Source organism: Oncorhynchus nerka, linkage group LG3, assembly GCF_034236695.1.
Source record: "Oncorhynchus nerka isolate Pitt River linkage group LG3, Oner_Uvic_2.0, whole genome shotgun sequence".
NCBI lineage: Eukaryota > Metazoa > Chordata > Actinopteri > Salmoniformes > Salmonidae > Oncorhynchus > Oncorhynchus nerka.
In genome coordinates, this window is record NC_088398.1 from 54,678,278 (window position 1) to 54,702,013 (window position 23,736).

Here is a 23,736-nt window from a genome sequence, read left to right on the forward strand (position 1 = left end):
AAGAGGAGCGCTGACCAGCACCGCAGTGAGGCCCCCGTCTTTGCACCGGAGGACAGGGTCTGGCTCTCGACCCGAAACCTGCCCCTCAGCCTGCCCTGTCGGAAGCTGGGGCCGCAGTGTGTGGGGCCGTTCAAAGTCCTGAGGAGAATAAACGAGGTGTGTTACAGGTTACAACTTCCTAGGTATTACCGTATTAACCCCTCGTTTCATGTGTCTCTCCTCAGGCCGGTGGTGGCTGGTCCCCTGCAAGAAGGTGAGGTGCCTGAAGTCCCTCCGCCCCCTCTGGACATCGAGGGGTCCCTGGCGTACACAGTTCGGGGCATTCTGGATTCGAGACGCCGGGTTGGGGGCCTACAGTACCTCGTGGACTGGGAGGGGTACGGTCCGGAGGAGAGATGCTGGGTTCCGGTGGGGGACATTTTGGACCCTTCTCTCCTGAGAGATTTCCACCGCCTCCACCCGGATCGCCCAGCACCTCGTCCTCCGGGTCGTCCTCGAGGACGGTGGCGGCGCGCTGCGGGGGCCGCGCGTCAGAGGGGGGGTACTGTCACAACTTCCGCCAAAGTTGGCTCTCCTGCCTGTTCGGGCGGTGCTCGGCGGTCGTCGTCACCGTCCTACTAGCCACTACCGATCCCTTTTTCGTTTGTCTATTGGTTTTGTCTTATTAGTTTCACCTGTGTGTATTTTAGTTTAATTAACGTCCTTATATGTAGTAGGTTGTCCCGCCCTTGTTTTGTGCGGGATTGTTTTTGTATTCATGTCATTTGGTGTAGTGCTTGTGTTTTATTCTCCGGTCTATTTTTGATCCTGGTTTGGATTATTCACCCTGTGTGTTGGGTTGACCGTGTTTTTCGTGCGCCGGAGAATAAACTGTCAAATATCTCTGCGCCTGATTCCACCCACCTTGATAAAACGTGACATTAAGATGGGATTAGAGATTAACTTGAACATTTGCTCTTTATAAAATTTTGTTTTGTTTTTTTACTACTCAAAAGGCACCTAATTGGTGGAATGACCAACAAGTTCTCAGTGTCATTGCAGAATCTGATGTTTTACCATTAACAAACATTTCAATGGTTAAGTTTAGGAATTCATTCAGAATTGTTAAGGTAATGGTTAAGGTTTGGGATAGGGTTAAAACTCAAAATGCAAAACGAGGGTCTAGCCCTGGGATTGAAAACTTGACCCTCGGAGCTGGAGCTCATCCGCAACACCCTATTTGATGGTAATAGCTCTCACTGTTGCCCCTAGTGACCGGTTTTCAGTGGTGTAAAGTATTTAAGTAAAAATACGTATAGTACTAGTTAAGTAGTTTTTTGGGGTATCTGTACTTTACTTTACTATTTATTTATTGACAACTTTTCATTTTCCTCCACTACATTTCTAAAGAAAATAATGAACTTTTTACTCCGTACATTTTCCCTGACACCCAAAAGTGCTTGTTACATTTTGAATGCTTAGCAGGACAGGAACATTGTCGGGAAATGAATTCAAAACCGGCAGTGTTGGAAAAAGTACCCAATTATCATACTTGAGTAAAAGTAAAGATACCATAATAGAAAATGAAAAGTCAAAAAGCATTTGGTTTTAATAAACTTAAGTATCAAAAGTAAATGTAATTGCTAAAATGTATACAATATTTCAAAACCAATGTGTTAATTGGGGATATTCTCCCATTTTCACAAACACAAAACATAAAAAATGCAATATTTTTGAGTACAAACAATTTCATAATTAATGTGGTTTAACACTTGGTTTAACATTGACAACAATGTCCTTTTTTAACTATCTAAAACATAACACTTGGGAATATAGGTACAATGATTATTTTTTGGATTCTCTGCAAAATAGATTTGCTGAATTGTTTTCTTAAAACTGAACGATTATTCAGCTGAATAAACAAAGATTAAGATATGTACAGTATATTTGGGACTGATATGTGGACTAAATAACACCTTAGCGTGGGAACGCTATGCATCAACAGCTGCATCACACCCATGCTTTGTGATACATTTCCATATAAATATATGCCATTTTTCTTTTAAATACAGTGGCTTGTGAAAGTATTCACCCCCTTGGCATTTGTCCTATTTTGTTGTCATGCAAACTGGAATTAAACTAGATTTTTGGGGGTTTGTATCATTTGATTTACACAACATGCCTACCATGCCCACCACTTTGAAGATGTAAAATATGTTTTATTGTGAAACAAACAAGAAATAAGACAAAAAAACTGAACTTGAGTGTGCATAACTATTCACCCCCCCTCCCCCCCACCACCCATAAAGTCAATACTTCGTAGAGCCACCTTTTGCAGTAATTACAGCTGCAAGTCAGCAATTACAGCTGCAAGTCTCTTGTGGTATGTCTCTATAAGCATGGCACATCCAGCCACTGGGATTTTTTCCAATTCTTCAAGGCAAAACTGCTCCAGCTCCTTCAAGTTGGATGGGTTCTGCTATTGTACCACAATCGTTAAGTCATACCACATATTCTCAATTGGATTGAGGTCTGGGCTTTGACTAGGCCATTCCAAGACATTTAAATGTTTCCCCTTAAACCACTCAAGTGTTGCTTTAGCAGTATGCTTAGGGTCATTTTCCTGCTGGAAGGTGAATCTCAGTCCCAGTCTCAAATCTCTGGAAGACTGAAACAGGTTTCCCTCAAGAATTTCCCTGTATTTAGTGCCTTCCATCATTCCTTCAATTCTGACCAGTTTCCCAGTCCCTGCCAATGAAAAACATCCCCATAGCATGATGCTGCCACCACCATGCTTCACTGTAGGGATGGTGTTCTCGGGTGATGGGAGGTGTTGGGTTTGCGCCAGACATAGCGTTTTCCTTGATGGCCAAAAAGCTCAATTTTAGTCTCATCTGACCAGAGTACCTTCTTCCATATGTTTGGGGAGTCTCCCACATGTCTTTTGGCGAACACCAAATGCATTTGCTTATTTATTTCTTTAAGCAATGGCTTTTTTTCTGGCCACTCTTCCATAAAGCCCAACTCTGTGGAGTGTGCAGCTTAAAGTGGTCCTATGTACAGATACTCCAATCTCCACTGTGGCGCTTTGCAGCTCCTTCAGGGTTATTTTTGGTCTCTTTGTTGCCTCTCTAATTAATGCCCTCCTTGCCTGGTCCATGAGTTTTGGTGGGCGGCCCTCTCTTGGCAGGTTTGTTGTGGTGCGATATTTTTTCCATTTTTTAATAATGGATTAAATAGTGCTCCGTGGGATGTTCAAAGTTTCAGATATTGTTTTATAACCCAACCCTGATCTGTACTTCTCCACAACTTTGTCTCTGACCTGTTTGGAGAGCTCCTTGGTCTTCATGGTGCCGCTTGCTTGGTGGTGTTGCAGACTCTGGGGCGTTTCAGAACAGGTGTGTATATATACTGAGATCATGTGACAGATCATGTGACACTTAGATTGCACACAGGTGCACTTTATTGAACTAATTATGTGACTTCTGAAGGTAATTGGTTGCACCAGATCTTATTTAGGGGCTTCATAGCAAATGGGGTGAATACATATGCACCACTTTTCCATTTTTTTATTTATTTTTATTTATTTTTGAAACAAGTAATTTTTTTCATTTCACTTCACCAATTTGGACTATTTTGTGTATGTCCATTACATGAAATCCTGCCAAAAATCCATTTAAATTACAGGTTGTAACGCAACAAAATAGGAAATACGCTAAGGGGGGATGAATACTCTCCAAGGCACTGTAGTTTAAAATGTCATCCCTTCTCTCAAAGCTCAGAAGTCAGCCAATGTCATCTGCCACACAGAGATGACCGTGTGTCTAACTAAGGGCTTTCCCCCCAGCACCAGTAGCAAATCAGGCAGGTTTTGTGCTATGCTCTCATGGCTCTCCTCTGGTTTACCTGAACCATCCTCCTCTATATTCTCACAGCTCCACTGCTTACTGAAGGCCTCCTGGTTCTCAAAGGTCAGACAATTCCCAAACCGCTGAGTGTCATTCCCACTTAGACCATTACAATAGTCCCCCACTTCAGTCAATAGCTTCTCCGAGCTACTAAACGTCTCCAGCTCTATAGTGCCCTCTGTCTTTGAGGAGGATGGGAAGCATTTGTTCTTGAACGGCCGTATCTTGCTGTCAAGTCTGTTTCTGATGGTGGTGCTGGGGATCAGGGTGGTGCTGGTGGTTGTGGTCACGGAAGGCTGGTAGCTAGGGCCCAGGCCAGCACAGCAGTGGTAGATCCTGTGGGGAGGTGGGTTGGAGCCGGGTAGCACGGCTAGCTTCCCCCAGGTCTGGGTGGTGAAGCTGTACCTGTGGATAAAAAGCACCTGCTAAATGGCATATCTTATATTATTATATATTCAGTGTAGCTTGCTTCAGCAAGCACACTCTAGATATTTCTCTTACTTCTGACTTATAGTTATTACTATTATTTAGGACGCTATTTACGATAGAAACATTTACGATAGAAACTCCATTCAAAATGTGAAGAGTGACTCAGGTCTGAATGGTGAAGCTGTACCTCCATAGACAGCTCCTGGGTGTGTGCTGGCTCTCTCCTCCTCCAAACAGAAGCATGCTGTCCCGGTAGACCACAGTTGAGTGGCCCACCAGCTTAGAGGGGCCTGATCTGTATAACACATCCACAGGACAGACAGGAAGGAAGGAAAAACAACACAACGCATTGTTCAACAAGCAACACAATTCGTCTATTGTTAGTTTTTTTGCTTTGTGTGGAAAAGATAACATCACTTAGATTGCTGATTTACTGAATGTGCTGTGTGTACATAAACTGCACAATTCCAATTATTTATTCAAACATAACAATTAATATTGAATGATGATAGAGGTTTGTGAGAGGTAAAAGCTACAGGTTAAGCAAATTAATCTGGTGGCTCGGCGCCAGATAACATTGTCTGGTTTCAGACATTCAGACACTGTTTTGCATTTCCTGTTGAGAGTAAAAACGCTGAACAAATTGCCACACAAAATAACTGAGCCCATAAAGAGACATTATAATTGACATGATATTGCCCTCCATAAGGCTGTTGAGGTTGTCAGTGCCTGAAACAGACCTGGGTCAAATACATTATCTCAAATTCTTTCAAATACTTGACCAGAGCTTGACTTAGCTTACCCAGTACAATGGAGCCAATGGAACAGTCCTAAAAGTATCCTCCATAAGGGTATTGAAAGTTGTCAGTGCCTGCACCCTTGAAAACTATTTTCATAAATATGTAGTATCCATTGAAACCCCAGAGGCAGAGAGAGAGAGAGAGAGAGAGATAGAGACAAATAAAGAGGGAGCAGAGATCACTCACGTGGCATTGAGACAGCTCCAGGAATGACTGGTAGAGTTCCATCTCCACAGATCCCTCTGCTCCCTCAGGCCTCTCAGACCCCCGAAAAGGTACATGCAGTCCAGATGTGTCATGGCAGAGTGGCTGTGTCTGGGACCTGGACCCACCTCTGTCTGGGTACAGTCCAGCAGGGACCACACCATAGTGTCTGACACACACACACACACACACAAGACAGTGTTAAGTGAAGTGTTGGTAAATTCAAAACATATTCCAGTCATGATATCATTATTGTTTTCTCTGGAAATGTGACAGCAATGCGTTGTTATTAAATGATAATCACGAAAACCAAATGATCTATCCATAGAAAACGTCTAACTCACCAAGTTCTAACTTCCAAAACTCCTGTGATGAGGCTCTCATGTCAATGTATCCTCCGTAGATGTACATGGCAGAGCTAAACACCACGGCACTGTGGCCCTTCCTGTTGACTGGCACCTGATTCTGTTAACATGTTAGCATATGGACGGCCATGAGGGATGTCATCAATATCAGTACAAAGCATGGGAACCGTACTTGATCAGCTATTACTATTAATCATGCTATGGGCCAGTTTATAGAGCTGCCGTATGCTGTTGTTACATTTAGTTAATCAATTGATTATGTTTTTCATTCATTGCAGTTAAAACCGTACTTGATATGAGAGGGTATACAAATTAATATGTACTGTTCTTTTAATAATTTATAGTGGTGCATTTGTGCGAGCTGTGGAAAATGAGCATGGATACATTGTCACTCTCAATTTCCCTGGTATATGGAGCATTTACTTTTACATTACATACCTGAGGGGGGTTCCTATCCTGCCAGGACACCCACTGCTCTTTCACTGCAAGAGATATGAGAAAGGACACTGACAACTGTGCAGGACTCACAGAGAAACAAAGGCAGAATGGCAGCTTTTCTTTGCCGTCACTCCCTATGAGAACTGTGAGCTAGTACCAACTTTTTTATGTTGTCAGGTAGGATTTTAAATGCCAGATGCAAGTTTGAACATGTTTTAACACTTCTTTCTTGTGAGGAGTAGAAGTGTTTGGGATGTTGTTGGATCATTATGATTGTGTCAGTAGTTATTGAGGTGTATGTTGCCCACAGTGGATTTTACCAATATCAAACACCCAGAGGGGGGTTTTCCATATAGTGTACGCAGAATCAATCATTCCACCGAAGACATACAGAACACCCTGTAAAGATAATGATTTACAATCAACATTGAGCTACATGAAGCCTACCATGTAAAGCAATGCTAAGCAGTCTGAGATACAATGACATTGATATTACCTTGATATAACCATACAGATGACATAGATAGAACCCTACCTGATGGGCCACCATGGAATGTTCCTGAAGCTCCTCAGGTGCTGCCTCACAGCTACAGTCCAACTCTGTCCACTCATTGCGTACTACATAGACACACACAGTGGTTAGGTCCATACCCACATTCCTAATGTGTAACAACATCACTGTATAACACTTATAACATAATTGAATCACATTCTGCATAACTGACATATACAGTTTGTAGCAGACCAGGTCACAATATAAACAAAGTTATAATAATTATGACTTAGAAAAAGTATAGTGTATCTGACATTTACTAATCTTTTAATGAACCTAGAAGAAAATATTGCCTGCATGCTGGCCAGCTATAATAACAGCCTGTCACCAGAGACTAGTCACTTACCAACATTATACCTCCAGAAGTCCCTGAGCGAGTGGCTCTCCCTCCCTCCCAACACAAAGACACTGTCCCCGTAGGAGCAGCAGGCGTGCTTGTAGCGTTCACATGGTGCAGGGCCACTCTGAGGCAGTACGGTCCACAGGCTGGGGCTGCTACTGCTCCTCCGGCTCATACTAGGGCATCCTCAATCTCAGCTGTCATTGGGCTGCTATTCTCCTCAGGAAAATGACTGCATGGTGAAGAATAGGCACAGCAACACTAGTTGTCAACCACTAACCACTACAGGTGTCATGTGACTGTTCTCCTTAGTTGTTGTCTTTGGAAAGAGATTCAATGGACACAGTGAAGAAACCTTTAACCAAAACAGTCCGTATGAAATTTGAATCCCTCTGCAGCTGCAAGAAAATAAACGTTCAATTAACTATTATCCTCAGGAAAAAACTAACAGTGAAGTATCTGATGTCATGCTTCTCTCTGAGCGGCTTCTCTGTCCCCGGGTGTGACAAAACCTGTTTGAAGAGGCACCTAATATAACAGACAATGCACTGCAACCCCAGGCAACACCATTGGTCAGGACACAAAGTCGGCCACCACCACACTCCATTATGTCGCCAACGTATGGATGACAGTCCTACATAGACACAGTTGCCAAGACAGCATTTGTTGTTGCTGCTGAAGTATGCTTGTGTGCTCATCTGACACCCTCTACAGGCAGAGCACCTGACTCTGTGGGTAACGCAGGGAGGAGACCTCCCTATGCAGGCAACATATTCATTATTTTAACTCCTCACACTCTTATGACTATAGCCTGAGCCTATATCTGCTATGTTGTCTTGCCAACTTTGCCAGGCCAAACATACACAGCACAATTAGATCTGGGACCAGGCTAACTGTATACAAGTACTTCATTATATAACCAGAACAGTCAGCTTCATACCCAAAAAGAGACATTTGTCTTAGTACTTTGTATGGTTTTTGAGTATTCATAATACATGTGTATATTAATTTGTATAGTACAAACAAGCAACAAGTAACCATCGCAACAGTACACATGTTGTCACCACGAATGATGCAGCTCCCCCTTGGGCCAATCAGTGTAATTTTGTAAATACGAATCTCTATGGCAAGACATATTATTCACCCAAGTTTCATCAACATTGGGCCAGTGCTGTCTGAGATATCGCATGTGACTAACGTACTAACGAGCTAATGGACAGAGACAGATCCACAGTCCCCTCCAGGGGTATAGTGCTACACAGAGCTGGTAAAAATATTTCTGGAAAATGTATTCTGAAGCAATGTCTCGCAAGATCACATAATAATTCATTCATATTATAACAGAACTGAATATAATAGCATGACATAATAGGCCTATAATGTTACTGTTACACCCAAAAAAAACTCTTAGGATGGTTAGCTTTAAGATGTGCCAAAATCAGCACCTGCCACGAGGCAGAATATATGCTTTGATTGAAACAAAATACAATGTTTATAGTTTAACAACATCTGGTCTAATTCGCTCTCAAAACAGTAATTCAAGAAGATCTAAAAATCATATTCCCATGAATCTGATTGAAATCCAATGAGATTGGTATGCAGACGAGGTTTGGACATTTCACCGGTAAAACATGAAGAATTAGGCCTATCATTCACGATTCACAGTGATGATGACATATTTTGAAATTAGGTGTGCCTAACTTGGTGTTTGAGGGTGAAACAAGTAAGACATTTTCTTGACACAAACCAGGTTTCCATCCAACGTTTTTATGCAAGTAAAGTAGGCCTACATGTCGGATTACAAATGTCACGACAGGCCTGATGGAAACAGCAGATTTGTCCGTAAACTTTCCAAATGTTGACAAAACAAAATACGTTTGACAAGCTGGGATCTTTTGGTGTCGGTAAAATTAATTATGCAAAAAATTATGCACCTTTATACGCAAATATTGATATGATAACTATCATATCGATGTCACGCAATAACATGTCGTGTGGTCCTCCCACTAGGACTTGCAGTTTATTATGCTACAGATGAAATAAGTTATGATGAACTTCACAGGGTGGTGAAAGTGCATGGTGATGAGCTTGATGCTACTTTCTAATAAATATTGATATTATTCTGGTGACATGATGATCAATGCTTGGCTGCCGTTTGACAAATTAAAATAATCTCGCTATTTTGTCTATAAAAATCTCATGTAGACCTGGTAGGCTATACCTGCTCTGTATCTGCCAGCTGTTGGCTAGAGTGCATGTGCTATGACCAGTGTTGGCACATTCGCTATATAACCCAAAATAGTTGAAATAGTAGATGGAAACATCTCTGGTGGGAAAATGTGAATATTGTTTTTATGCAGATTTTAGAATATTCGCATGAAAATCTGTCACCAATTGGATGCAAACCTAGACTACTATGTGTGGGCATAGGCAGACATTGAAATCGAAGGATTTTCTGCATATTCTATTATGATATTCAATAGGATATGAACTTTAAGAAATGATGATGTCCATTACATTTTTTGGGGCGCTCCTGCACCCAAAAAATAGGTAACACCACTAGTCCCCTGCCCAATTTCATTGTGGGGGTCAACAAGCAACTTCTCCACTTCTACATTTTGAAAACAGTTTGCAACATACAGTAAATGAAAGGCTACGTGGTAGTCCGCCCAACACCCAAAGTTTGTTTTGGGGGAAAACATTTTTAATGAAAACTAACTTCCTGCATTTTCACACATTTTGCAATGGGGCAGAGAGAAAAATGTGCTGTTTTAAAGTAAATGTCTAGTGAAAGTCTCACTTACATATTCTGTTAACTCATACCGAAATTACATTTACATTTAAGTCATTTAGCAGACGCTCTTATCCAGAGCGACTTACAAATTAGGAGGTACCAGTACAGAGTCAATGTGGAGGCTGAAATAATGTTGTTGACTCATCCTACACTCGTATTTGTGGCCAAAGCAAATATTGGAGAGAAAAAACACTTCAAAAACCCCACCTCAAACTTGTATCTCAAACAGACCGTTTAAAAAATGTGTTATTTCCTCATAGCGGATGACGTGGGTGAGCTGGCCATCAGTCTACCTACATTAATATTTTTAATGACCGGTATACATCCACACCATTCCGTTGTTGAGATACGCCCACATCATTCCAACAGAGAAAATATTATTTTTAAAGGCCATGAAGAGTCAAAATCATGTTTTTCATGACATTTGATGATATTGGAAGTACGATGACCAAAGTATGACAAATCAAATCAAATAAAATGTTATTGGTCACATACACATATTTGGAGGTTATTGCAGGTGTAGTGAAATGCTTGTGTTCCTAGCTGCAGTAGTATCTAAAAACGATTCACAACAATACACACAAATCTAAAAGTTTAAAGAAAAAAAGGGGGGGAAAACGAATAGAATTAAGAAATATATAAATGTTAGTTTGAGCAATATCAGAGTGGCATTGACTAAAATACAGTAGAATAGAATACAGTATATACATATGAGATGAGTAAAGTAGTACAGTATGTAAACATTATTAAAGTGACCAGTGATTGTCTATGTACAGTATATAGGGCAGCAGTCTCTAAGGTGCAGGGTTGAATAACCGGGTGGTAGCCGGCTAGTGATGGCTGTTTAAAAGCCTGATGGCCTTGAGATAGAAGCTGTTTTTCAGTCTCTCGGTCCAAGCTTTGATGCACCTGTACTGACCTCGCCTTCTGGATAATAGCAGGGTGAAGAGGCCATGGCTCGTGTGGTTGATGTCCTTGATGATCTTTTTGGCCTTCCTATGACATCGGGTGTTCTAGGTGTCCTGGAGGGCAGGTAGTTTACCCCCGGGGATGCATTGGGCAGACCGCACCACCCTCTGGAGAGCCCTGTGGTTGCGCCCGGTGCAGTTGCCGTACCAGGCAGTGATACAGCCCGACCGGATGCTCTCAACTGTGCATCTGTAAAAGTTTGTGAGGGTTTTAGGTGCCAAGCCAAATTTCTTCAGTCTTCTTCACCACACTGTCTGTGTGGTTGGACCATTTCAGATCGTCAGTGATGTGTACGTCGAGGAACTTGAATCCGCAGGTGCGACAAGAAAGTCAGAAATAGCGATGTAAAAAATGCCTTACCTTTGATGATCTTCTTCTGTTGGCACTACAAAAGGTCCCAGTTACATCACAAATTGTCCTTTTGTTCGATAATGTCCTTCCTTATATCCACAAAAACTCAGTTTAGCTGGCGTGCTTCAGTCAATAATCCACCCAGTTTCCCTCCATCAAAATGCATACAAAATGAATTCCAAACATTACTAATAAACTTTTCCAAACAAGTCAAACAACATTTATAATTCAAACCTTAGGTACCCTAATACGCAAATAAACAATAAAATTTAAGACGGAGAATTGTTATTGTCTTTACCGGAGAAAAATACACACTTGGAAACACTACAGCCAAAATGGGAGCCACCTAGAACAACTACAATTTCTGGCTCATTTTTCCAAAAACCAGCCTGAAACTCTTTCTAACGACTGTTGACATCTAGTTGAAGCCCTAGGAACAGCAATCTGGGAGGACTTGGCCTTTTAATAAAAGTGATGGCCATTGAAAATAGTGGTAGGCTGAATCATTTTTTTTGGGGGGCAACATTTATAATTCAATCCTTAGGTACCCTAATATGCAAATAAACTATAAAATTTAAGACGAAGAATTGTTATTGTCTTTACCGGAGAAAAATACACACTTGGAAACACTACAGCCAAAATGGAAGCCACCTAGAACAACTACAATTTCTGGCTCATTTTTCCAAAAACCAGCCTGAAACTCTTTCTAAAGACTGTTGACATCTAGTTGAAGCCCTAGGAACAGCAATCTGGGAGGACTTGGCCTTATAATAAAAGTGATGGCCATTGAAAATAGTGGTAGGCTGAATCATTTTTTTGGGGGGGGGTTGTCCTTGGGGTTTCGCCTGCCATATTGGTTCTGTTATACTCACAGACATTATGTTAACAGGTTTAGAATCTTTAGAGTGTTTTCTATCCAAATCTACAAATGATCTGCATATCCTAGCTTCTGGGCCTGAGTAATTCTTTACATTTTATTTCACCTTTATTTAACCAGGTAGGCTAGTTGAGAACAAGTTCTCATTTGCAACTGCGACCTGGCCAAGATAAAGCATAGCAGTGTGAACAGACAACACAGAGTTACACATGGAGTAAACAATTAACAAGTCAATAACACAGTAGAAAAAAAAGAGGGAGTCTATATACAATGTGTGCAAAAGGCATGAGGAGGTAGGCGAATAATTACAATTTTGCAGATTAACACTGGAGTGATAAATGATCAGATGGTCATATACAGGTAGAGATATTGGTGTGCAAAAGAGCAGAAAAGTAAATAAATAAAAACAGAATGGGGATGAGGTAGGTGAAAATGGGTGGGCTATTTACCAATAGACTATGTACAGCTGCAGCGATCGGTTAGCTGCTCAGATAGCTGATGTTTGAAGTTGGTGAGGGAGATAAAAGACTCCAACTTCAGCGATTTTTGCAATTCGTTCCAGTCACAGGCAGCAGGGTATTGGAACGAAAGGCGGCCAAATGAGGTGTTGGCTTTAGGGATGATCAGTGAGATACACCTGCTGGAGCGCGTGCTACGGATGGGTGTTGCCATCGTGACCAGTGAACTGAGATAAGGTGGAGCTTTACCTAGCATGGACTTGTAGATGACCTGGAGCCAGTGGGTCTGGCGACGAATATGTAGCGAGGGCCAGCCGACTAGAGCATACAAGTCGCAGTGGTGGGTGGTATAAGGTGCTTTAGTGACAAAACGGATGGCACTGTGATAAACTGCATCCAGTTTGCTGAGTAGAGTGTTGGAAGCCATTTTGTAGATGACATCGCCGAAGTCGAGGATCGGTAGGATAGTCAGTTTTACTAGGGTAAGCTTGGCGGCGTGAGTGAAGGAGGCTTTGTTGCGGAATAGAAAGCCGACTCTTGATTTGATTTTCGATTGGAGATGTTTGATATGAGTCTGTAAGGAGAGTTTGCAGTCTAGCCAGACACCTATGTACTTATAGATGTCCACATATTCAAGGTCGGAACCATCCAGGGTGGTGATGCTAGTCGGGCATGCGGGTGCAGGCAGCGATCGGTTGAAAAGCATGCATTTGGTTTTACTAGCGTTTAAGAGCAGTTGGAGGCCACGGAAGGAGTGTTGTATGGCATTGAAGCTCGTTTGGAGGTTAGATAGCACAGTGTCCAATGACGGGCCGAAAGTATATAGAATGGTGTCGTCTGCGTAGAGGTGGATCAGGGAATCGCCCGCAGCAAGAGCAACATCATTGATATATACAGAGAAAAGAGTCGGCCCGAGAATTGAACCCTGTGGCACCCCCATAGAGACTGCCAGAGGACCGGACAGCATGCCCTCCGATTTGACACACTGAACTCTGTCTGCAAAGTAATTGGTGAACCAGGCAAGGCAGTCATCCGAAAAACCGAGGTTACTGAGTCTGCCGATAAGAATATGGTGATTGACAGAGTCGAAAGCCTTGGCAAGGTCGATGAAGACGGCTGCACAGTACTGTCTTTTATCGATGGCGGTTATGATATCGTTTAGTACCTTGAGTGTGGCTGAGGTGCACCCGTGACCGACTCGGAAACCAGATTGCACAGCGGAGAAGGTACGGTGGGATTCAAGATGGTCAGTGACCTGTTTGTTGACTTGGCTTTCGAAGACCTTAGATAGGCAGGGCAGGATGGATATAGGTCTGTAACAGTTTGGGTCCAGGGTGTCTCCCCCTTTGAAGAGGGGGATGACTGCGGCAGCTTTCCAATCCTTGGGGATCTCAGACGATATGAAAGAGAGGTTGAACAGGCTGGTAATAGGGGTTGCGATGGCGGCGATTGTTTCAGAAATAGAGGGTCCAGATTGTCAAGCCCAGCTGATTTGTACGGGTCCAGGTTTTGCAGCTCTTTCAGAACATCTGCTATCTGGATTTGGGTAAAGGAGAACCTGGAGAGGCTTGGGCGAGGAGCTGCGGGGGGCGGAGCTGTTGGCCGAGGTTGGAGTAGCCAGGCGGAAGGCATGGCCAGCCGTTGAGAAATGCTTATTGAAGTTTTCGATAATCATGGATTTATCGGTGGTGACCGTGTTACCTAGCCTCAGTGCAGTGGGCAGCTGGGAGGAGGTGCTCTTGTTCTCCATGGACTTCACAGTGTCCCAGAACTTTTTGGAGTTGGAGCTACAGGATGCAAACTTCTGCCTGAAGAAGCTGGCCTTAGCTTTCCTGACTGACTGTGTGTATTGGTTCCTGACTTCCCTGAACAGTTGCATATCACGGGGACTATTCGATGCTATTGCAGTCCGCCACAGGATGTTTTTGTGCTGGTCGAGGGCAGTCAGGTCTGGAGTGAACCAAGGGCTGTATCTGTTCTTAGTTCTGTATTTTTTGAACGGAGCATGCTTATCTAAAATGGTGAGGAAGTTACTTTTGAAGAATGACCAGGCATCCTCAACTGACGGGATGAGGTCAATGTCCTTCCAGGATACCCGGGCCAGGTCGATTAGAAAGGCCTGCTCACAGAAGTGTTTTAGGGAGCGTTTGACAGTGATGAGGGGTGGTCGTTTGACTGCGGCTCCGTAGCGGATACAGGCAATGAGGCAGTGATCGCTGAGATCCTGGTTGAAGACAGCGGAGGTGTATTTGGAGGGCCAGTTGGTCAGGATGACGTCTATGAGGGTGCCCTTGTTAAAGAGTTAGGGTTGTACCTGGTGGGTTCCTTGATGATTTGTGTGAGATTGAGGGCATCTAGCTTAGATTGTAGGACTGCCGGGGTGTTAAGCATATCCCAGTTTAGGTCACCTAACTGAACAAACTCTGAAGCTAAATGGAGGGCGATCAATTCACAAATGGTGTCCAGGGCACAGCTGGGAGCTGAGGGGGGTCGGTAGCAGGCGGCAACAGTGAGAGACTTATTTCTGGAGAGAGTAATTTTCAAAATTAGTAGTTCGAACTGTTTGGGTATGGACCTGGAAAGTATGACATTACTTTGCAGGCTATCTCTGCAGTAGACTGCAACTCCTCCCCCTTTGGCAGTTCTGTCTTGACGGAAGATGTTATAGTTGGGTATGGAAATCTCTGAGTTTTTGGTGGCTTTCCTGAGCCAGGATTCAGACACGGCAAGGACTTCAGGGTTAGCAGAGTCTGCTAAAGCAGTGAGTAAAACAAACTTAGGGAGGAGGCTTCTGATGTTGACATGCATGAAACCAAGGCTTTTTCGATCACAGAAGTCAACAAATGAGGGTGCCTGGGGACATGCAGGGCCTGGGTTTACCTCCACATCACCCGCGGAACAGAGAAGGAGTAGTATGAGGGTGCGGCTAAAGGCTATCAAAACTGGTCGCCTAGAGCGTTGGGGACAGAGAATAAGAGGAGCAGGTTTCTGGGCATGGTAGAATATATTCAGGGCATAATGCGCAGACAGGGGTATGGTGGGGTGCGGGTACAGCGGAGGTAAGCCCAGGCACTGGGTGATGATGAGAGAGGTTGTATCTCTGGACATGCTGGTTGTAATGGGTGAGGTCACTGCATGTGTGGGAGGTGGGACAAAGGAGGTATCAGGGGTATGAAGAGTGGAACTAGGGGCTCCATTGTGAACTAAAACAATGATAACTAACCTGAACAACAGTATATCAGGCATATTGACATTTGAGAGAGACATACAGCGAGGCATACAGTAATCACAGGTGTTGAATTGGGAAAGCTAGCTAAAACAGTAGGTGAGACAACAACAGCTAATCAGCTAGCACAACAACAGCAGGTAAAATGGCGTTGACTAGGCAACGGGGCCGACAGGTGAAACAAACAAGCAGAATGGAGTACCGTGATTAATGGACAGTCCAGCGTGCATCAGCTATGTAGCCAAGAGATCAGTGTCCAGGGGGCAGCGGTGGATGGGGCAGGGAAGCTGGACTGGCGAGTGTTATCCAGGTTAAAAAAACGAACAATGACTAAATAGCTTGTAGCTAGTTAGCTGGTTAGCTTCTGGAGGTTCTTGAGTGTGTTCTAAAAATTTAAAATAATAGCGATTCCGTATCACATTGGGTGAGGCAGGTTTCCGGAAGGTATAAACGAATTAAAAATCAAAAAGAGATAGAAAGTAAATATGGGTCCAGTGAGTGTTTGGGACACGGCGATTCAGACGGTTAGCAGGCCTGTGCTAACAAGCTAACAGTTCGTAGGCCCAGGCTAAACAAGGTAGCAGTTAGCGGACCGGAGCTAGACAAGCTAGCAGTTAGCAGGCCGAATTAGCAAGCAAGGAGATAGCGAGGGCTAGAGAGTTAGCCTTTGGGGGACGTCGCGATGGGGTGAGTCTGTTTATTCCTCTTCATGCGGTGACATCGATAGACCGGTCGTGGGCCCGGGTATTGTATCCCAGGAGTATGCTACGGTGGTAGCACAGGTGCTCTATATACAAGGGACATGACACGACAGGACGACTTACTGCTACGCCATCTTGGACATCAAAAAAAGTAATAGGCAGTTTACTTTGGGCACACTTTTCATCCGGATGTCAAAATACTGCCCCCTATCCCAAACAAGTTAATGGCCATGTACTCTTTTATAATCTTCACCCGGCACAGCCAGAAGAGGACTGGCCACCCCGCAGAGCCTGGTTCCTCTCTAGGTTTCTTCCTAGGTTCCAGCCTTTTTAGGGAGTTTTTCCTAGCCACTGTGCTTCTACATCTGCATTGCTTGCTGTTTGGGGTTTTAGGCTGGGTTTCAGTATTGAACTTGTGACATCTGCTGATGTAAAAAGGGATGTATAAATACATTTGATTGATTGAAATCAATTTGATTGATATACAGTACCACATGTCATGACGTTGGCCTCTGGGTAAGGTTTATGACACCCCCTCCCCCCATAAATAGCTTTCTCCCTTCCCTCTCTCTTGACTCTACAGAGGGACTCTTGAATAGCCTTTGTTAAACAGAGAGTCTGGGAGCATCAAACAAGTGGAGGGAAAGGAACCATATTTCGGTAATAGAACCAGTTGAAAATATGCGTTGGTACTTAATGAATATGATGTCAGTTCGGTTGTCATCTGAGACATTATGACTGATGACAGGACGACCTAAACTGTATCTGGGAACGTCTACACTTTATAGTTATCAGATTCACATAGAATTGTTATGCAATTCAAATGTTTAAATATAAAATTATTGGTGAAATTATTAAATGTAATTTTAGCATCCAAATGAGAGATTTGGGTTTTCATAAGGTTAGGGCTCTGCTCAATCAGTGGCCCACTCCTGTGAAGAGACATGGGCTATAAACTATGAAACACACCCTTCTCCCTCCACTATATAAGTCCTTGATGAAAATGTAACCTCCTGTTCCGGGTACATTAGGATGACGGTCCAATGTCAGAAGGGTTAAAATAATAACTACAGAATGAAGCCAACCTCAGCATGAGCTTTGGTTGCGAATGGTATGAACTTTGAACTCTTATTCACTATAGAAGTGATACCTCCTAGCCGTTGAGTTAGCAGCGGCCGCTGTAAACGTGGGCTAGGAGAGGACAGACAGAGTATCCCGTCTACCACACAACGACGACACTACAACGTTTCCACCAGAGACACTCTTCAAAGGACTCTGTTGGGCAACACGGTCTTCAATCTACCACCAACCTATTGAAGCGCAGTTCAGAGTAAATATTTATTGCATTTTCCTTTTCCAAATGGCCGGTAATTTAGAATGCATAAGATTCTGTATTTACGATAGAGTAGCTGCCTACGGCCCGATAGAGACATCGCTTCTCCCTTTGTTCTTCAGTCTTCCCGCTCTTTCACTCAAACCCAACACCCGTTCTTTGTGTAACCAGCTGTCATATCTGTTCCGTCCGCTAGGGATGTTTTCCTTTATGACATAATTTGTAATCATGTATGATTCAATCTGTGTATATGTAATTCTGTGTGATTAGTTAGGTATTTAGTAAATAAATAATTAAACCCAATTTTGTATTGCTGATTCAACTTGTTAGCCAGGGTTCGTGAAGATAACCAAGAATTTACAACTTTCAGATGAGACTGAAATAAGGTGACGATTAATATTGACTGCTATTGATGTAAAATATTACTAGGTCTTTAAGAGTTTATTCGGAAGATAACAGCTCTATAAATATTATTTTGTGGTGCCCCGACTTTCTAGTTAATTACATTTACATGATTAGCTCAATCAGGTAATATTAATTACAGAGAAAGGATTTTATAGAATAGCATGTCATATCACTTAATCCGGCATAGCCAAAGACACGACCTACACCAACAAAATCTGAAGAACATACGCACGCACATCCTGGTTCTTTCCGCAGGTGCTCGAAATGTAGACAAACTCATGGAAGACAGAGTGGAAAACGCTGCACACTGCTGCTCATGCTCCCAGGTGATTTTATTTATAACAGCGTTTCGACCCTTAGGTCTTCATCAGGCATCCATATCCCAGGTGGGGGTGAACAGTCCTATGGGGCATTTTCCTTTCTGTTTTCCATATACCAAACCCCCTTGGGCCTTATTGCTTAAATATATAATTGATGCAGTTTCAATGTTGTTTGAGTTGCTTTGTGTATCACCAAATTTGCTTGAGATCATTAATACTGCAGCACCTCTCACTGCATCCAAGTTGCTTGACATAGGCATTTCAAAGAGTTGTCAGTCAAGGCGAACTCATGAATATAATCTCCCCGCCCACTCAGCCTGTCTTTTCAAGCTTCCTGGTAGTTGCCATGAGAGAAAAAGTACCTTTCAGAATGACTTTTCAGGACCTTTAACATACTTATTTAAAACATTTTTGGAAGGAAAACTATTTCACTCATAATGTAATTAATTCTAGATCATATTTCATAGAAATCTGGAAACACTGGACAGTTACTTTAAAAGGTTGACTTTGGGGAAAACCCCAAAACAAAGGCTTTAAACTGTATAACTGATAAATGCACCATATCAGGTAATTTAATGGTTACATTTTTTTTAGGAATAAAATATTTTGCTATGGTAGTGCCATTTCTTACTGATCTCTGTCCAAAAATAAATCATGTGAAATGACATCAACACATACTGGAGGAGTTACTAGCTAGCTACAAGTGGCTAGCTTAGCTAATGAACTAGCTAGGTCAGTCACAGCCTTCATGACCAGAATGACACATCGATGAACCACCAAAGGCATACCTCATTTCGGTAAAGAAAATTCAGAATGAGTTGGATTGGTTTTTGTGCCCAAAGTCGACCGTTAAAGCTAATTTCCTGCAATTCTACATATTTTGCCATTGCTTATGACACGTTCATATGCTATCTGGGGGGCCCCCAACCTCAAGGTTGTTTTTGTGTTCTAAAAAGCAAGTAGGTCATTGGGAGCAGTACCTATCTTCCTCTATCTTGAATTAAGAATTTAGATCATTGTAAATGAGTCAATATGATATGACACTGATTAAATTGAGAAGCATAAGCACAGCCCCATGACTGTGTGAAGGCATACCCTATGTGAACAGGAAATTATATAGTCAATTCCTTCACTGATATTATATTATATTCTTCTATCTCAACTGTTTTCAAGTGATTTTCTGAAGGCTTCTATTTCTCTGTTCAATCAACTAGCCTACCCTGATTAGAAAGGTTTGGGTTAAGAAAGGTGCGTTGCAATGTTATTACAAACTACAAAGCACAAACTATTATTACATTGTTATTACGAAATCGAAGGAATAGTCAGATCATGGAAAAATACAAGTTTGACATCTCTGGAAGAGAACGTCTAGGAGGGGCACGTGACCGTTATTTCAACACGCAGGGCACGCTATTTCACTCTGTGCCTGTTTCTTACCACATTCCTCCTACTGACTTTATAGTTCCATGCTGTTATAGGCTACTACAACCTAGTCAGTCAAATTAAAAGTACACCTAAATCTCAAGATGTAGCCAAGGATACTTATTCTACAAATATCCTTTGCCTAGGCTACTACATACAGTACATTACATGAAGGGTCTTTTCCAGAAGAGAAACTCACAAGTGACAAAAGTTTAGCTACAATGTGAGCACGGTCACTGGCCAGAAATGTTTCATTGTGTAAAATAAAATGAATAGATTATTTGCAATGTCTTACTTATGGCATTAGAATAATTGTTGGTTTCATTGTGGAAATATATCATTATAAAACCCTTACGAAAAATTCACCAAAACCGCTATTTCAATAGCTAATAAAAACGTAATGTATTTTATTTTCCTTTTAGGCTACATTTTACTAGGCTACATAGCCTACACAGCCAAAGCTGAACTCACTTACTGCATCGTTGAATAGTCTATACATTGAAAATGTAAAGTTACATCATAGAAAACAAAATTACCCGATTAGAGAGCCGATATCTCACCCGTTCCTCTTCATTGGGTTTTGCTGCGCGGCAGTGATCATCCGGGCTTTGAAGAGCATTTCATTCAGAAGGAGGGGCATATTGTGGTTTGAGCAGGAAGTGTGGGTGTTTCTCTAGACTGAGAAATGAAAAACTCTTCCCCAGCACTGGAGAAAGCACGTGATAGTAGGCTACTATTTGCACCCACATATTACAGTCAAATGTAAATGTTTGCCTGTCAGTGTAATCTGCATATGTCCACTTTACTACTATAGGCTACTATGACATAAGGAGAAAAAGATAAGAAGCACGAGATAGGCCACTATGAAAAGCATGTGATTGTTTATGATATCGAAATATTCCATTCAAACTTGACCTTGAACCTATAAAAAGTTATTATTGCATACTGTCTATGACAATTAGGTGATTTATATTCCTTATCAAATGCCAGATCAGTGGAATATTTTCTGTCACTGGAAAAATATCCCTCTAAAAATGATATCCAAAATTATTTGGGAAATCTTATCTGTTGGCTCCATAATAAGAATTGGCCCTCAAATCTGTACATCAAGGACAAAGAGCTGGCTAATGTACTGTTCCATATTACATATTCAAACATAATTGACTTGTGGGGATGAAGAGTAATATTTGTACTTGTTATATTCTCCCGTAATAAAAGGTTACAGGATTTTTGTATTGTTTGCTATGGCATATACACTGAGTATACCAAACATTAGGAACACCTTCCTAATATTGAGTTGCACCCCTCAGTAATGCACTGAGGTCAAGTGAGCCGACACTTGCAAAACGAGGTCAAGCCATCCGCACGTTTCCACTTTACTGTATTGCATGTTTTCTGGTAGGGAAACTGAGTCGGATGCACGCTCATGCACAGATAGAGACGATATAGCTACAAATAATTCCAATTAAACAGTTTGAAGCACACGTAGTGAGTATTCCATAATCAAAATGATACAAAATCGTGTATTTCATTTTTGCGCCTTATAAAACATTTATTTGATATCACGATTAGAGTGTGGCTGCAGATGCTGCAGTAGCCTAACGGTGATGCTGTTTAGGAAATATTAAATTGTTAAAATGTTATAATTTTAAAATGTTAAACTGTTATAATCTCAACCCGGCACAGCCAGAAGAGGACTGGCCACCCCTCAGGGCATGGTTCCTCTCTAGGTTTCTTCCTAGGTTCCGGCCTTTCTAGGGAGTTTTTCCTAGCTCCAGTAATGTTTTTGTGTTTACAGTAATGACATACGAACACAGTACACAGACATACACAGATGCACACACACACAGCTTCACAGCAAGATCTAAGTGAACTTGATATATTTTTACTAGATTGCTAATCTATTGTGATGACCATTGTTACCATACAATAACCATGTTATGCCAGTTTAAAATGGGTTAATGTAATTGGTTATTCTATATTAAAGTGAACTTTTAAGTAACAATACCATTTTAGCAAATTAAATTGGATGGTAAACATTTTGTCACATCTGCCACTAGTACATCATTAATCCATTGTCATTAAAATTGTGAGGTATCTGTGACCAACAGATGCATATCTGTATTCCCAATCATATGAAATCCATAGATTAGGGCCTAATTTATTTATTTAAATTGACTGATTTCCTTATATTAATTGTAACTTAATAAAATCTTTGAAATTGTTGCATTTTTATTTTTGTTCAGTATAGGTGAGCTTGATATAAGGAAATCCGTCTATTTAAATAAATAAATTAGGCCTTAATCTATGGATTCCACATTACTGGGAATACAGATATGCATCTGTTGGTCACAGATATCTCACAATTGGCCTCCGGATCTCCTCGCGAGATTCACAACGTTGACATCAACAAACCGCTCGCCACACGACGCCATACACGTTATCTGTGATTGTGAAGCCGGGTGGACATACTGCCAAATTCTCTAAAACGACGTAGAGAAATTAACATTCAATTATCTGGCAACAGCTCTGATGGACATTCCTGCAATCAGCATGTCAATTGCACGCTCCCTCAAAACTTGAGACATCTGTGGCATTGTGTTGTGTGACAAAACTGCACATATTAGAGTGGCCTTTTATTGTCCCCAGCACAAGGTGCACCTGTGTAATGAACATGCTGTTTAATCAGCTACGTTATATGCCACACCTGTCATGTGGATGGATTATCTTGGCAAAGGGGAATGCTCACTAACATGAATGTAAACTAATTGTGCACAACATTTGAGAGAAATAAGCTTGTGCTTATGGAACATTTCTAGGATCTTTATTTCAGCACATGAAACATGGGACAAACACTTTACATTGCATTTATAATTTTGTTCAGTATACATCATGACCGTAAACACAACTTCCTTGAAAAATTTAACATTTCCTAAACAGCACCACCATTAGGCTACTGCAGCCTAACTCTACCTGTGATATCAAAGTAACTTTTGATAAGTCGCGAAAATGAAATAAACGATTTGGTATAATTTTGATAATGGAAGATTGAATATGTATTCTTCAAACTGTTTGCTTGGAATGATTTGTAGCGTACTGTCTCTACCTGTGCATAACGGTTCAACAGACTCAGTTCCCTACCAGAAAACACGTGATACCGGAAAGTGATGTGTATTCACTCAAAAATGGTAGGCATAATCTGAAGATCGGATGGCTTGATCGTGTTTTGCAAGTGTCGGCTCCAGCGATGGGCATTCCGGCTCTTTTCAGTGAGCCAAAAAGAGCCGGCTCTTTTGGCTCCCAAATGGCTCTTTAAAAAATATATGCTTTGTATTTTTTCAAATCAAACAGTTTGCAATAGTTTGACTATGATTGGTGTTAAAACAATCCTAATTAAATTCTTAAATGAAATCATACTCTACCTTAACCACAATGTATTTCAAATACATCGGTTTGTTATGAAAAAGAATGATATTAAACATTTGCATTTAAAGTATAACTTTTTAATGTATATAAATAAATGTAAAAAAGACGGATGCTATTACACATCTGCATTAAAAGTATAACTTTTTTAATGTATATAAACAAAGTGCATATAAATGTAACAATTCAAAACGAATACAATCTGAACAACATAAAAATAGAATATTGCACCATATCAAAGAAAAATAAATAACAATGTGCAAAACTGCAGCATCCCACTTAAAACATTAAACTGGTCCCTCTTTTCTCTCTCTCCTTTATTGCCATGTTATAACCAGCAGAACACACCAATGCTGACCATATTTTTATTTTATGAGAGATTTGCATTCTGAAATACAAGCTGCCTCACTTTCGAGGGGCTGATGTGGTTTCTTCTCTCAG

At 41.6% G+C, this 23,736-nt stretch overlaps 1 protein-coding gene across 1 annotated transcript; it reads right to left on the reverse strand.

Moving 5' to 3' along the window:
* Positions 1-1,565: 1,565 nt before the first annotated feature.
* Positions 1,566-20,514, reverse strand: klhdc3l (kelch domain containing 3-like). Its single transcript, XM_029637016.2, has 9 exons — positions 20,409-20,514; positions 7,023-7,248; positions 6,659-6,741; positions 6,444-6,522; positions 6,124-6,167; positions 5,665-5,785; positions 5,303-5,489; positions 4,504-4,611; positions 1,566-4,292 (listed from the first exon to the last, which is right to left on the reverse strand). Exons 2-9 carry the CDS (start codon positions 7,189-7,191, stop codon positions 3,758-3,760), a joined length of 1,326 nt encoding a protein of 441 aa, XP_029492876.2. The 5' UTR covers positions 7,192-7,248; positions 20,409-20,514; the 3' UTR covers positions 1,566-3,757.
* Positions 20,515-23,736: the final 3,222 nt, after the last annotated feature.